Consider the following 13214-nt stretch of genomic DNA (forward strand, 5'->3'; position numbering starts at 1 on the left):
CCCCTTGCCCATCCTTTAAATCCACTCTTATTATTTAGAGTTTACAGTCAATGTTATCACCCACCCACCCTTAAAATATCTACCACCCACCTTTAGTTTTCTACAGCTACAACCCTGAATCTACTCTTGGTTTAATAATAATGATACTTCTCTCACAACTAATACCATTTCCTAAGCCTCACATTGTATTAATAAAGCAATAATTCCATCCTGTGATAGGCAAGAATGCCTGATGTGGATGGTTGTTCTAATACAGTTTTTTTAATGGTCAGCTGGGCATAACCTGTCTCTTATACACATCTAGATGTGTATAAGAGACAGTTTAAGCACAGTTCATGCTTAAAAGTTGTATGTAATTGCCTTTCTGTTTGTAGTGAAGAAATGTCATGTGTTTTCAGATTAAACTTTTATTATTTTGTGTAATGTAATGTTTTTAATTTTGGCAGTTGGCTTTTTTCCACAACAATTTAATTTTAGTGAAACAGCTTTAATAGGCAGTGGTTGGCTTCTCTAGAGCCACAAAAAGCCAATATTGAGTAATTTTGCTATTAAGACATATAGGGGAACAGGGGTGTAACAAGCCATTAATTCTCCTTTGTATAGAAACAATAGCTAATTTTTGGATATTAACGCCCATATTATCACTTTGAGTCGAATTGTCTTGTATGAAATAACCCAGGGATATCCCACAAAGGTATGAATACTTAATGTATTTCAGTAGGTTCTTCTGGTGGTGAGACCAGGCAATTTTTTGTGCATTTGGTTAGCAACATAATTCATATTATATTAAATTTTATTCTTATATACTCTGTTTCTAGGGAACATGCCTGTTGTCACACGGCCTAGAAAAGGTGGAATCGAAGTGCAAGGTAAAATTGACTTCCCGTGCCGGAAGACACGTTCCAGGAGTGCCGTTTCAAAGAAAATTCCATCCAGCAACGAATCCAACATCAAGGCAAATTGTAGGAAAAAACAAACTGAAAGACCAACAAAAAAGAACCAAGAAATTGTTGACAGAGATGTGCCTGAAATCAATGAAGAACGTGATATGAATTGGTTGGATGACTTGTTAACTTCAGTGACATCACCTCAGAAAAGACAACATGATAACAAAGGTAAAATGATCGTTAAATCACCATTATTATTATCATCATCATCATTAATAATATATTTTTAAGTTGGCACCCCATTTTATACTGTATTAGGCAAAAACTTATTTGAATTTTTAAAAAATGCAATCATATGGATGCAATCTACCTGTCTTTACTTGTAACAACATTGCACCATACTTGATAAGAAAAACCCCGAGTGTGTTTCATACTAATTACAAGTCGCTTATTATTGCTGTTTTATCAAATAATATGAAACATTTTATCACATATTAATGGCATTTCATCTTTTCAAGTTTATAACTCAGATGATATATAATAATTATTTACTATTATATTATATATTTAAGCACTTTTATCAATTCATTTACTATATTCTAATTTATTCTGTATGTAAATGAGTCTACAGTGTTTTTAGGTTATGTGGATTTCTGAAAGAATGAATACATTAATCCCAATAATATTGTTATCATTATTTCTTTTGACAGATAATTTAGAAGATGTTACTAAACAAGGACTCTCACCACCTAAGATTAAAAAAACAAGTGTACAGACAACTAGTAGACCATTACCATGTCCTATCAATACTCATTCTACTTCACCCATGAAAGAATATCCATGTCCACAAAGTCCACGACTTTCCTTGAGAAAACTAGAGTTTGAGACTATTGGTCACTTAAACAGTAATGAGAACAACCTTCCGAGTGCTATCTCTAATGCTAAGCATTTGGTTGCTAGCCCCCGGAAATCACCCAGAAAGGAAAATATTGTTCCTAAGATCGTCAGCCCTAAAAAAGGCATTGGGAAGATTGATTTTGACAAGACCCCGAATGGGAAAGTTAAGAATCTGTTCAGGAATGATGGTTAGTATTTTAATAGCACATATGGCTATCATTTTTATTGGTGATGACCTCTGAGCATCCGTTTAACCTAGTTGGGTTACCATCTACAGGGATGTAGTTTTGGTGAGTTGGGGGCACCCAGCCTTAAAAAGTTTTTCCACTCAGTCTAAAGCTAATTTCATGGCCCTCCACCCATGTTTGTTAACCCCCTTGCCCATCCTTTAAATCCACTCTTATTATTTAGAGTTTACGGTCAATGTTATCACCCACCCACCCTTAAAATATCTACCACCCACCTTTAGTTTTCTACATCTACAACCCTGAATCTACTCTTGGTTTAATAATAATGATACTTCTCTCACAACTAATACCATTTCCTAAGCCTCACATTGTATTAATAAAGCAATAATTCCATCCTGTAATAGGCAAGAATGCCTGATGTGGATGGTTGTTCTAATACAGTTTTTTTTAATGGTCGGCTGGGCATAACATGCTGTGTACTTATAATTCACATATGGTGATGTAATATGAATAATATTAAACATTGGGGATACTTTTACTGTACTTATAGAGAAATTTTTTAGTTTTGTATTATAGTCCTACTAAATTTTTTTTTTTTTTTTTTAAATAATTTTGTAAGTCTGTTGTTTAAAGTGAAAAAAACAAAACATATGTTAAAAAAAATTTATATTATATATTTTTTTCAGGGGAGTGCTATATGAAAGTCAAGAAAGCTTTGCATACGTCAGTCCCAGATAGGTTACTATGCCGTGACAAGGAAACATCCCAAATTATGTCCTTCCTCCAGGCACATATAGGGAAGAAGAAGCCGGGAAGTTTATATATCTCTGGGGCACCAGGCACAGGGAAGACGGCATGCTTGTCACATATTATAAAGCTGGAGAAGGTATTGTATTATAACAGTGTGGCATGTTTTTTTTCCATGACAATATGTTTTTAAGACCATATTGTGGGAAATGCTACCACAAAATATGTTGTGGCAACAGATTCAATCTTTTTGTACATTTCATATTTTAATCTAAAATATTTGTTACACTATTGCATTTAAAATAATATCTTAATTATAAAACAAAAGTGTAAGTAGTTAATATACAGATACATTGAAGTAATATCAAATGATGAACTCGTTTCTGTCATCTCTTTTGTTTATATCATGTGAAATCAATGCAATTATACAATGTGACACCTGGTTGATTTTAAGTTTGGGTTTGTAATGTACCTGGGCACCTGAGAATGGAAGCAATGACTTGTTCAATAGCTAGCTAGTAGGTGTAGTTCATACTTCAGAGTTGAGCAAATGCATGCCCCTGGTGTGGTATGATGACTAATCTTGCTAGTTTTAACTTGGCATATATAATAGGTCACATTAATAAGAAAATGCAAGCCTGCTAGGCCTCACAAATAATGTGACTTAATTAAATCAGAAAAATATAAGCTTTTTCTATGGTAATGTTTGTACCAAGTCACAGAGAATTTTTCTTAAGGGTGAAATTCACATATTACACCATTAACAAGCTTAATTTAATTAACCCAGTTTCAGAACTATTTACTTGTGATTGAGTTGAATGTTTTTTAGAATCTGATATATTATAGATATAGTGCCCCCTCTATATGTTTAAGTAGTCTTTGTCAGTAACAGATTGCTTATTGTTCAAGCTGTTAAATTATTAATTTTTGCCAAAAATATTTAACTTCATATGGTGTTCACTATACTTTTATGAGAATAATTATTTGAAGTTAGGGACTTTTTCCTAAGTGGAGTATTTTGTATAATCATTATTCAAAAGTTAATGGATGTGCTTAAACTTGAAGGTGGGCTTTGAGGCCTATACCCATATGGATATTTCATATAAACATTTTCATTATAATTGTGAAAATCAATTTTAACTATTTAATTCCAGTAGGCCTACTGTAAATGTCATTTTATCACATGGTAGAAAAACATTAGTTATAAATAAAATTAAATAATAGTTAAAACAATTATAAATGAGATTACAATATATAAGGGTAATAAATAATTTTTTTCAAGACAGTTGTATGTAAGACACAAAAAAGGTGAAAAAGTGTGTACAGTAATTCGCCCCTTTTTCCCCCCAGTTGTAAATATAAGTTTTTCATCAAACACCTTTTTTGTGTGTTAGAAAAATCACATCAGAGAATTTTCAATTCTGACCGAAATTGCGAAATTGCGTTTCCTATTAAATACTTATATTATTTAGAAGCAATATTCTAACACTTAAAATTTCTTTCATTTTTTCCTACCAGGAATTGATAAACCAATGTAAAGTTATATTCTTAAACTGTATGACTTTGAAGTATAGTCACGCCATATTTAGCAAGTTGGCCTCGGAACTTGGTGTCGAAATAACAAACAAGAAAGACGCGAGCAGACAGCTTGAGCGAGAGTTCACACGGAAAGGGCGAATGATGTGAGTTAACATTTGAAATTGGACATGTTTGTTTAGTGGCAAATCAATTTCTGTTGTGATTATTAACGGCAACCGATCTAAATCATTGTCATTTGAAACCTTGCATACACAACATACAGTAGACTAGACCCCTGGGGAGTATGCCTGGACACAGCAGCATTTAATCAATCTGTGGCATAATATTTATACAAATGTGAATAAGTGCCTAGCTTTAGTAATAGCAAACAAAAGATGTGACCAAATTTCATGGAGTGTGATTGTGCAATTATTAATGTTAATAGATTTAACTATAGCAATAACAAAACAGAACACGGTAGCCTTTAAGGTGTGTAAAACCAGATTTTACATTTGCCTTGCCTTCCACAATGTTCAATGTCTTAAGGCATTATGTAACACCATTTCATTAACATGGGAGGGTGTCGTCATCTATTAATTACATATTTTATGTTGGTAGTATAAATTACAGGTATATGGATGCGTGTGTGATTGAGATCAGACTGGAAATCAGTGGGTGGGGGAAACCAAAACATGCTAACACAAACTGAAAGATATTAATTATGACTTGAGGATAAAAGAAATCCTGTGTTTTACATTAAAAATTGACTCAAAGTGTATAGTAATGGTAATTACGGCAATGGTATTAGTTAGCTAAGTAGCTTTTGTTTGATGCCAGAATATTCTAGTAATCTAAAATTAATTCTCATCTTTAAGCTGCATTATGATATTTATACAATTAAGACATAATTTCTAATGTTTGTAGCTCCCATATTTACTTTATTTTAATATGGCAATGTTTTATTAATTGAATTTATAATCCACATTCATCAGTGCTTAGATATTTTTTTGCAACAAATACTATGTAAATGTATTTATATAGTTTACTAATTCCATCCTGTTATGAATATGTAGACTAGTGTTAGATATATAAATTATATAAAATGATGCATTATTGTTTCCAATTTAGCTTAATGGTTCTGGATGAGATCGATTACCTGGACAGCAAAAACCAAGAAGTGCTTTACACAATGTTTGAGTGGCCATCACTTTCAAAGTCCAGAGCAGTATTAATAGGTAAATACATTTATGTGTTACGAATCTAGTAGGCATGTTTGCACAGTACTAAAAAGAGCTATGGTTAATGGGCTAAATATTACTGGAATGGAAGCATTGAAAATAATCGTGCACTTTTAATTTTGCATCTCTTCGAATTGTGATGGCTTTCCAACTGTTTTCTCTCTCTCCTTTCCCGTATCCTTTGAGTTATTTTTAGCCCCTGGTTTTGGTGTACACTTACAAAAAAAGTGATTTTTTTAAATTTGTTTAGGGATTGCTAATGCCCTGGATTTGACAGATCGTATCTTGCCAAGGCTTCAGGCACGAGTGAACTGCAGGCCAGCGGTTCTGAACTTTGTGCCATACAGCAAAGACCAGATTGTCACTATTTTAGCTGATAGACTTAAAGAGGTATTTAATTTTTCTCAAATTTTTTTGGTCTGATATTAAAAAGAGCATTGTACTTAAATGGTGGTTTATAATAACAAGAACAATGAGTAAAGGGATGTTTAAATTTGATTTGGGCCTACTGTCTCACATTTTGAGGAGTTTTTTAGAATAGGACCAAGCTTTCATAATTCCTACCATTATATTCAACGATTTATTTGAGGTCAACTAATGTAGTTTCAATAGCAATTCATATGAGGGCACTTTCAATATGGAAGTAGAAGAGCACAAGACAACCACAATTTATATGTTATATAATTTAAAGCAATGCTCTAGTTGTAGTTTGGAAAAATTTATGTGGAATTATTTACATTAAATTCTCTTTGGTAATTGTAGACGGATTCAAGTGAGGAAGTGTTTGAGGGCGCTGCAATCCAGTTTTGTGCACGGAAGGTTTCTTCAGTTGCAGGGGATATAAGAAAGGCACTGGATGTTTGCAGGTAAGATAACACATCTAAAGCCGGAAACTAACTGCGTTGTAAGACAAATTAAACTCGTCTGCCAGTGTGCACTAGACAATGCAGTGCATTCTGCTGATTGTCGGTGGTAGTCTGAAGGAATTGTTAAAAAAAAACAATGTTTGGCGAGCCTTTCAATTCGGACACGCCTCTGCGCGGCTTCGATGCCTATCTCGATTCATGGGCTAATGGTTCCCCTGCCTTTCCAAGAGAACATGTGCGTTCTTCATGAAGTGCAACAGCTGACGACTTCTGTGTCCGACTTAAGATATTATTAATCATAAATGCATTTTATCTATCAAAACAATAAATATTTAATGTTTTGTTTTTCTACAGGCTTAGAAGCTGCTTAGAGTACACCCTAGCTTTCTACTTATTATTCATGTTCTTGTTTTTTACAGGAGGGCAGTAGACGTCGTATCCGCGGATGTTCGATCACAAACGTTACTGAAGCCTGGAAAGCCAGGCTCAAAATCACCCAAAAAGCCTTCAATCCCTGCCTCAGTCACAAAGAAAGTCGGCCTCATACACATTTCCAATGTCATTTCGGATGCCTACGACTCCTGCTTATCTCGTAACTCAGCTGAACACCACGCCTTTCCTCTGCAACAGAAGCTGGCCGTTTGTACTCTCCTGTTGCTAGTGAAGCATAGTAAAATGAAGGATGTTACTTTAGGAAAGGTGAGAACATTTCAGATTGGAAAAGTAAAGGAACTCAATGGTATTGTGGTAGCCGCAGTGAAGCACAACCTTGGGCTCCCAATTGTAGCAGTAATACCGAACTACTGTTGTTCTCAGAGGAGTGTACTGCATTCCTTAAAGTGTACATCAGCTATATTGCACATGATGAGTCGCTTTAACTTGTATTTCACAGTTAGAGCAATTAGAATTGGGGACAGACATGTTAATGGTTTATTACACACAGATACACAAAGGTCAGAGTTCAAATGCTGTAAGAAAACTGCTCTAAACACTACAGTATGGCTCATCATTGCATACTGAAGTTCCGTCTTGTGTACTGGCTTTTCATGGTTAAGAATTTAGGTGAAATTTTTAACATAGTCATGTTTCTCTACCAGTCTCCAATAAATGTTTGGCCCACCCAAGTAACCCAATAACCTCAATTTAGATGGTTATTATCAACTCATAAAATTTCATTACAATATGTTGATATTTAAAATTTCATTTTGTTTATTACTGTAGCAACATTCAAATAGTAAGCATCTTGTACAAAGACATGCTCTCTTCTTGCCTACCAGACTCTTTATGTTCACATTCTGAGTGGAATAAAATTAAGAATTATGGAAATGGTGTAACAAAATTTTTTTTTTTGCAGTTACATGAGACCTATAGCAAGGTGTGTAAAAGCAGGCATGTACCACCTGTCGACCAATCAGAATTCCTGTCTCTGTGTCACCTTATTGAAACAAGAGGTATAATTGGTCTGAAGAAATCAAAAGAGACAAGACTAACAAAGGTGTTTTTTCATTTGCATTGTTACTTCATCTCTGCCTTTAAATTGGACTTGCAATAATATAGAGTAATGTACTATCTTGCTAAGGTATACATTTTATATTGAAGTCCGAACATAATCTGTGCTGCACGCAATTCTCGCTTCTCAATTTGTTTATTAATTTTTTTTATAATACAATTTGCAATTTTAAATTATTCATTAACATCTGCATTTTGAATAATGTCACAGTTTGTTTTCCATTATAGTAATAGTTTGAATTTTTCAAACAGTTTAGTAAATACAAATTTGTGTATTAATATCAAAATTCAAAGGCCTAAATGACGGGTAAATGTACTTTAAAACCATTATTTTGTTATTAATAAATGTTTATCTTTTACCCTCAGATTTGTCTAAAGCTTGCAGAGAAGGAGGTTGAATTTGCCTTACAAGACAAGGTGCTACTGTCCTCCATATTGAGTGCTGGCCTACCCTCCAAGAAATAATGTGATATGCAGCTATTTTAAAATTAGTAATCTCACAAGTTGTCCTGTTTAATTTTGAGGCCTACTTTTAGCCTTTCTCTGATTAATGAAAATTTAAACATCCTGGGTTTTCCAACCCATGATTGGCCAAAATATAACATGTGATTCATGTGATGTCATTAGATATTTGTCTGTCAGGCGTAAAAGGCAGGGTTTGATCAGGTTGTTTGAAATTGTATATTTGTTTATGACATCTGTTCAAATAATTTGTCTTACCATTTGTTGGAAGTTGTACAAAATGATCTACTGTACCCCAGCACAAAAAATCTGACCAAACATTTAATGATTTACTGAAAAGCTCTGTCCAGAATATGAAATTATATTTGGCATAAAACTGTTGTATGACTATATAGTTATGATGTACCTATATATGGACATGATGTGATGTCATCATGACCATATTTAGGCATGTCACATGTTTTTCTCAAATCAGCTTTTAGTCTGGACAGGGCTGAACCAATATCTTATCAAACCTAATTTGATCTGACAGACAAAAATCACAGCTGTAAACTAACTGTACAAGAAACATTGTAATATATATACTGTGCATAATGCTGTAGTGAGAGTAAATTCTTTCATAATAAATTGCCAATTTTTTAAAAATAAAATAATTAATAACAAGTTTCAGCTTTAATTTTAAGTTCAAATTTTATTAATTTCAAATGAGCTAATGAATTTTAATATTTATGATAATTGTAAAAAATGGAGTTAAGTCCAATATTGACTCAATTCAAAATTATTTTCAGTATTGTAATTGTTTTAAATATTTGATATTTTTAGTGTTGACTTGTAATTACTGTATTGATCTTATCTTGCATATTTTTTATGAAAATAAAATCATTTAAATAATAATGCAATGTGTTTGTGATTGCTTTTTTTGAGTGTTTTGTAGGCCTGGATAATTAATTTTGCAATACCATAGCAACATAAAGATTAATGCCTATTATTCATGGGCGGCGAAAGCAGTCTGGAAAGTCAGGCGATCACCCAACCAATATCGAGATCGTTTTTGAAGTTCGAGAGTGCTATTTCCAAGCATTCAGAAATGCTTAATAAAATCTCATCCCCAACTATAGTGGATCTGAGATTTGTGTAAATATACCTCCGCTCTTCCATTTTGTACATTTTAAATATAATATTTGGCTGTTAAAGATCATGCCATATATACAAACAATTATACAGATTATATGATCCTTGCACTTCAATAACTTGATGTAAATAAAATGCAGATAACATTTGTCACAATTTTGTATGACGACCTTTGACACTGAATGCGTAGTTAAAACTACAAGAACTGTTTTACATTTTTTTTAAGACATGAAAGAAGTTGCTGAGTTGACCAAGCAATTTTTATTCTCTTCATGAATTGTTTGGGTTGGTGAGCTACACGATAACATTAGTTGGACTTTTGGTTCTGTCATATTTATAGAGAGTGACCCTTTACAACCAAGTCCAGAGGGCAAGATCAGGGGGGTCAGGTGATGTCAAAGCGCCCTCTAAAAATGTATAATACTGCTGTACATTCGACCAAACTTATACAAAATATATACGCCTAAACAGCAGACTATTGAATTTGACATACTTAATCTGGAAAAATTAAATTAGCCAATAATTTAACAAATAATTCGGATGAAATTAATAATAGCTATAATGAAATAATTACCAAAATTAATTTTATTTATTATCCCGTCCAACAGCAAATACAAAATTCGCCACTTATATGAAAAACTATATAAAAGTGTATAAAAAATGATATATAAGATATATACATCCATGTGATGTGTTTTGCGTGGCGGATGAAATTTCGAAAACAAGGGGGAAGGTCTCCAAGGTGTAGGGATAGAATATGTAGTATATACGTTTTGAATCTAAAGAGATTGGGAATGTTATGTGAGACTGGAAAAGTCTCTGATAGATAATTAGCCGAGATTCGTTGTGTCAATACCATCGAGGATAAATGACAATTACTTTGATCATTTTAGCAAACTAGCGAGCACGCCGCCGCGGTGTTTGAACTGTATTGCCCTTGGCATTCCACTATTAATTACTTGCTAACAGTATGCTATAAGTGCCACTATATTTACTAATATCACACAATTCGAATAATGATGTTTTCAACAAGATTGTTTCAGTATTTACATAGACGAGGTCAGCAGGCAGGATAATACACAGCACGTCCAATTGATACGGAGGAGTTAAACAGATAAAATCTTATTAAATATATATCATTTGTGTTGTGCTATTAAACGTAATTGAATAGCTGGATTGCTTATTTTGTATATTCAAATACAGTAAGTTATTAGATTTTAATCGAAAATGAGAACGGGACGCATAAATACAATCGTCCCATATCCCCATAAATTGCAATCCTTTTAAATACACCTAGACACCTAGGCCTAAACATTAAATAAATTATATTTTAAAAAATGGATCATGTTGACTATGCGTCATGTGGTACACTTCTGTTTAAGTCTTGCGTTATTAAATATTGAACAATATAGGCCTACTATACTATAATAAGAACTGTAATAAATAAAACATTCGGAATAGACTAATTGCTATATAAATTTATAATAGTTTAAGCCATTTATTTCGGTCGGCAGCTCGCATAAACTGAGGAAAATTTTCGTTTTAATAAATTCTTAGAATGTGTAGCAACTTTAGCTTGATGATTGTCAACTGTACACTTCAATTTGATGCCATACACAACTGTAAATGCAAATGAGGAAAATGTTTGGAAATTGCTCATTTAATCTACAGTCAAGCAGCTGTCAGTATGGTCATACACTAATAGATTCTTTAAGTTTGATAATGATAAAAATATAATCTCAGTGCTCAATTCTATAATGTTAGGGGGTGTTCGATCGAAACGCATGCTGGCGTCTTTTAACTTATAGATTAACTTGAACGAAAATGATCATAGTATTTACAATTTATAAATTAATAAATTTAACTCGTCTTCAACATCACACCTGAGTTACAGAGGCCGCACAGTCTAAGTTCGGGTGGAGTTGAGGGAGAAGCGTATATTCCTTCTTCCTTTTTAAATTTCAAGCGAGTGACGATACTCTAAAGCCCTGTGCAGACTATCAAATGTTAGTTGACAAAAACATGTAGCATACCTAAAATATAGTCATGATGACATCACATCATGACCATATAGAGGCACATCATATATGGACACAGTTTTTTGTCAAACAAAATTTGATATTCTGGACAAAGCTTAAGGAAGATTTATATATGAGTACCTGTCTGCTGTTTTCTTGGATTATTGCTGTCCTTGATAATATTTTGCTACTTTTATACATCTGAAGGAAAATCAATAGAAAGAAATAGCCATAGGTCTACAGTATATCAAAATAGGCCTAAGCATCAAGGTTCTCGGGGTCTTAGTGCGGCGATTATTCAAAGGAGGCGCTCATTTGACAGGCCCGTATCCAGCGGTACGATAGGCGCGTGTGCATTCTGTACCCCTCCCCCAAATCGCTAAATGTGCACATTCTTAGGACATTTGAGAATATACTGAATATAACATTTATTATTTTCTGTAATAAAGATTTAAACTGGATAATAAATCAGCCTTTACATTTTACCAGCAATCTATCGTTAGGTCAGTAGTTGGGTATTAATAGTGCCATAGTAGACCTAATGGACAATCGAACCTGCCATCCAAACACCTTCCACCTGACCCCAGTTAGTCCATTTTTGTACACTCTACACTCCCACGCCTACACCCAATGGCAATCCTGTATACTGCCCTGTTTGAGAGAAGTGCTTATAACTCATTATTGAAGTGGTGTATCAAATTTTAAAGCACATGCCACACTATACCCCTCCCCCTCCCTTATGGACATTGGTTCACGCAATGGGGACATGTTAATAATAATTACATATGGATCCTCCGTAGCCTAGGCCTACTTTTTGATATTTTGTTAACTGAATAAGCCGTTAGCCGTTATTAACCTTCAAAATGAAATTGTTCGCCGCTAGGATACATAAACGCTGATTTACATATTAATTAATAGGTAAAAAAGATATTGCCTGCAGCATTCGAGAATTATCCCACTGAGTACGTTCCTATGTGGTTCACACTCTAGTCTGCTTGTACTCAATTGGACAGTAACAAAATAAATTCAATCTCATTGAACATTGCTTTTTGGCAAACTTAGCGATAAATATTTGATTTCTGTTTAAATTTGCTGTCACAACTATTGATTGTCAAAGTAATTAATCCGTCTATCAACGTAAACGTGATTTTAGTCAACGTTTATGAAAAAATCAATAAGGTTCATTATCACAGTTAGTTATTCAAGAGGTATTTTTATTTGATGAGGTCTTTTTAAATATAAAAATGTTATTATTATTAATTAAACTATACTGGTAATGACAATGACGGCGACAATGATGATGAATATGATGATGATGATTATTACTACTACTACTGCTGCAGCTGCTACTGCTATTAATATTATACACTGTTGTCACTACTGCTACTTCTGCTACTGCTACTATGGCGAGCCAACTATGTTAATATGATTTCAAATAATATAGTATCATAAAGAATTAGGTGCTAGAGGGCTAGTAACTGATCATGCGCATCTCGTCGTTAATAACATTTATTTTCATTTATTTATCAACCAATCAAATTATTATTATTATTCCGATACGGTAATGTATTTCAATAAATGCAAAAAAAAAAGAAGAAAAGAAACCCCCATTTATTTTTTATATGTAGGCTAATTAAAACATTGGTGGCTTTAAATATATTAAAATATATCCAATTAGAACTCATTGAAAGGAGAAATCGGTTAGGAAAAGAAGGTTTTGGTTATTTAAAAAACCCGAAAAATCACCAGAAGC

At 33.4% G+C, this 13214-nt stretch overlaps 1 protein-coding gene across 1 annotated transcript in view; it reads left to right on the plus strand.

Annotated features, from left to right (window-relative positions):
• The window catches only part of LOC117101723 (cell division control protein 6 homolog), a 9256-nt gene extending 260 nt beyond the window's left edge, over positions 1-8996 (plus strand). The window contains exons 2-11 of the mRNA XM_033241757.1: positions 819-1115; positions 1598-1972; positions 2659-2858; positions 4238-4401; positions 5366-5472; positions 5726-5865; positions 6238-6341; positions 6761-7040; positions 7696-7836; positions 8217-8996. Of these exons, the coding sequence (XP_033097648.1) occupies positions 824-1115; positions 1598-1972; positions 2659-2858; positions 4238-4401; positions 5366-5472; positions 5726-5865; positions 6238-6341; positions 6761-7040; positions 7696-7836; positions 8217-8315 (1902 nt within the window). The 5' untranslated portion in view covers positions 819-823 and the 3' untranslated portion in view covers positions 8316-8996. The remainder of the gene's footprint in view (positions 1-818; positions 1116-1597; positions 1973-2658; positions 2859-4237; positions 4402-5365; positions 5473-5725; positions 5866-6237; positions 6342-6760; positions 7041-7695; positions 7837-8216) is intronic.
• Positions 8997-13214: the final 4218 nt, after the last annotated feature.

Source organism: Anneissia japonica, unplaced genomic scaffold, assembly GCF_011630105.1.
Source record: "Anneissia japonica isolate Jap-2015-1 unplaced genomic scaffold, ASM1163010v1 scaffold287938_len408866_cov212, whole genome shotgun sequence".
NCBI classification, from domain to species: domain Eukaryota; kingdom Metazoa; phylum Echinodermata; class Crinoidea; order Comatulida; family Comatulidae; genus Anneissia; species Anneissia japonica.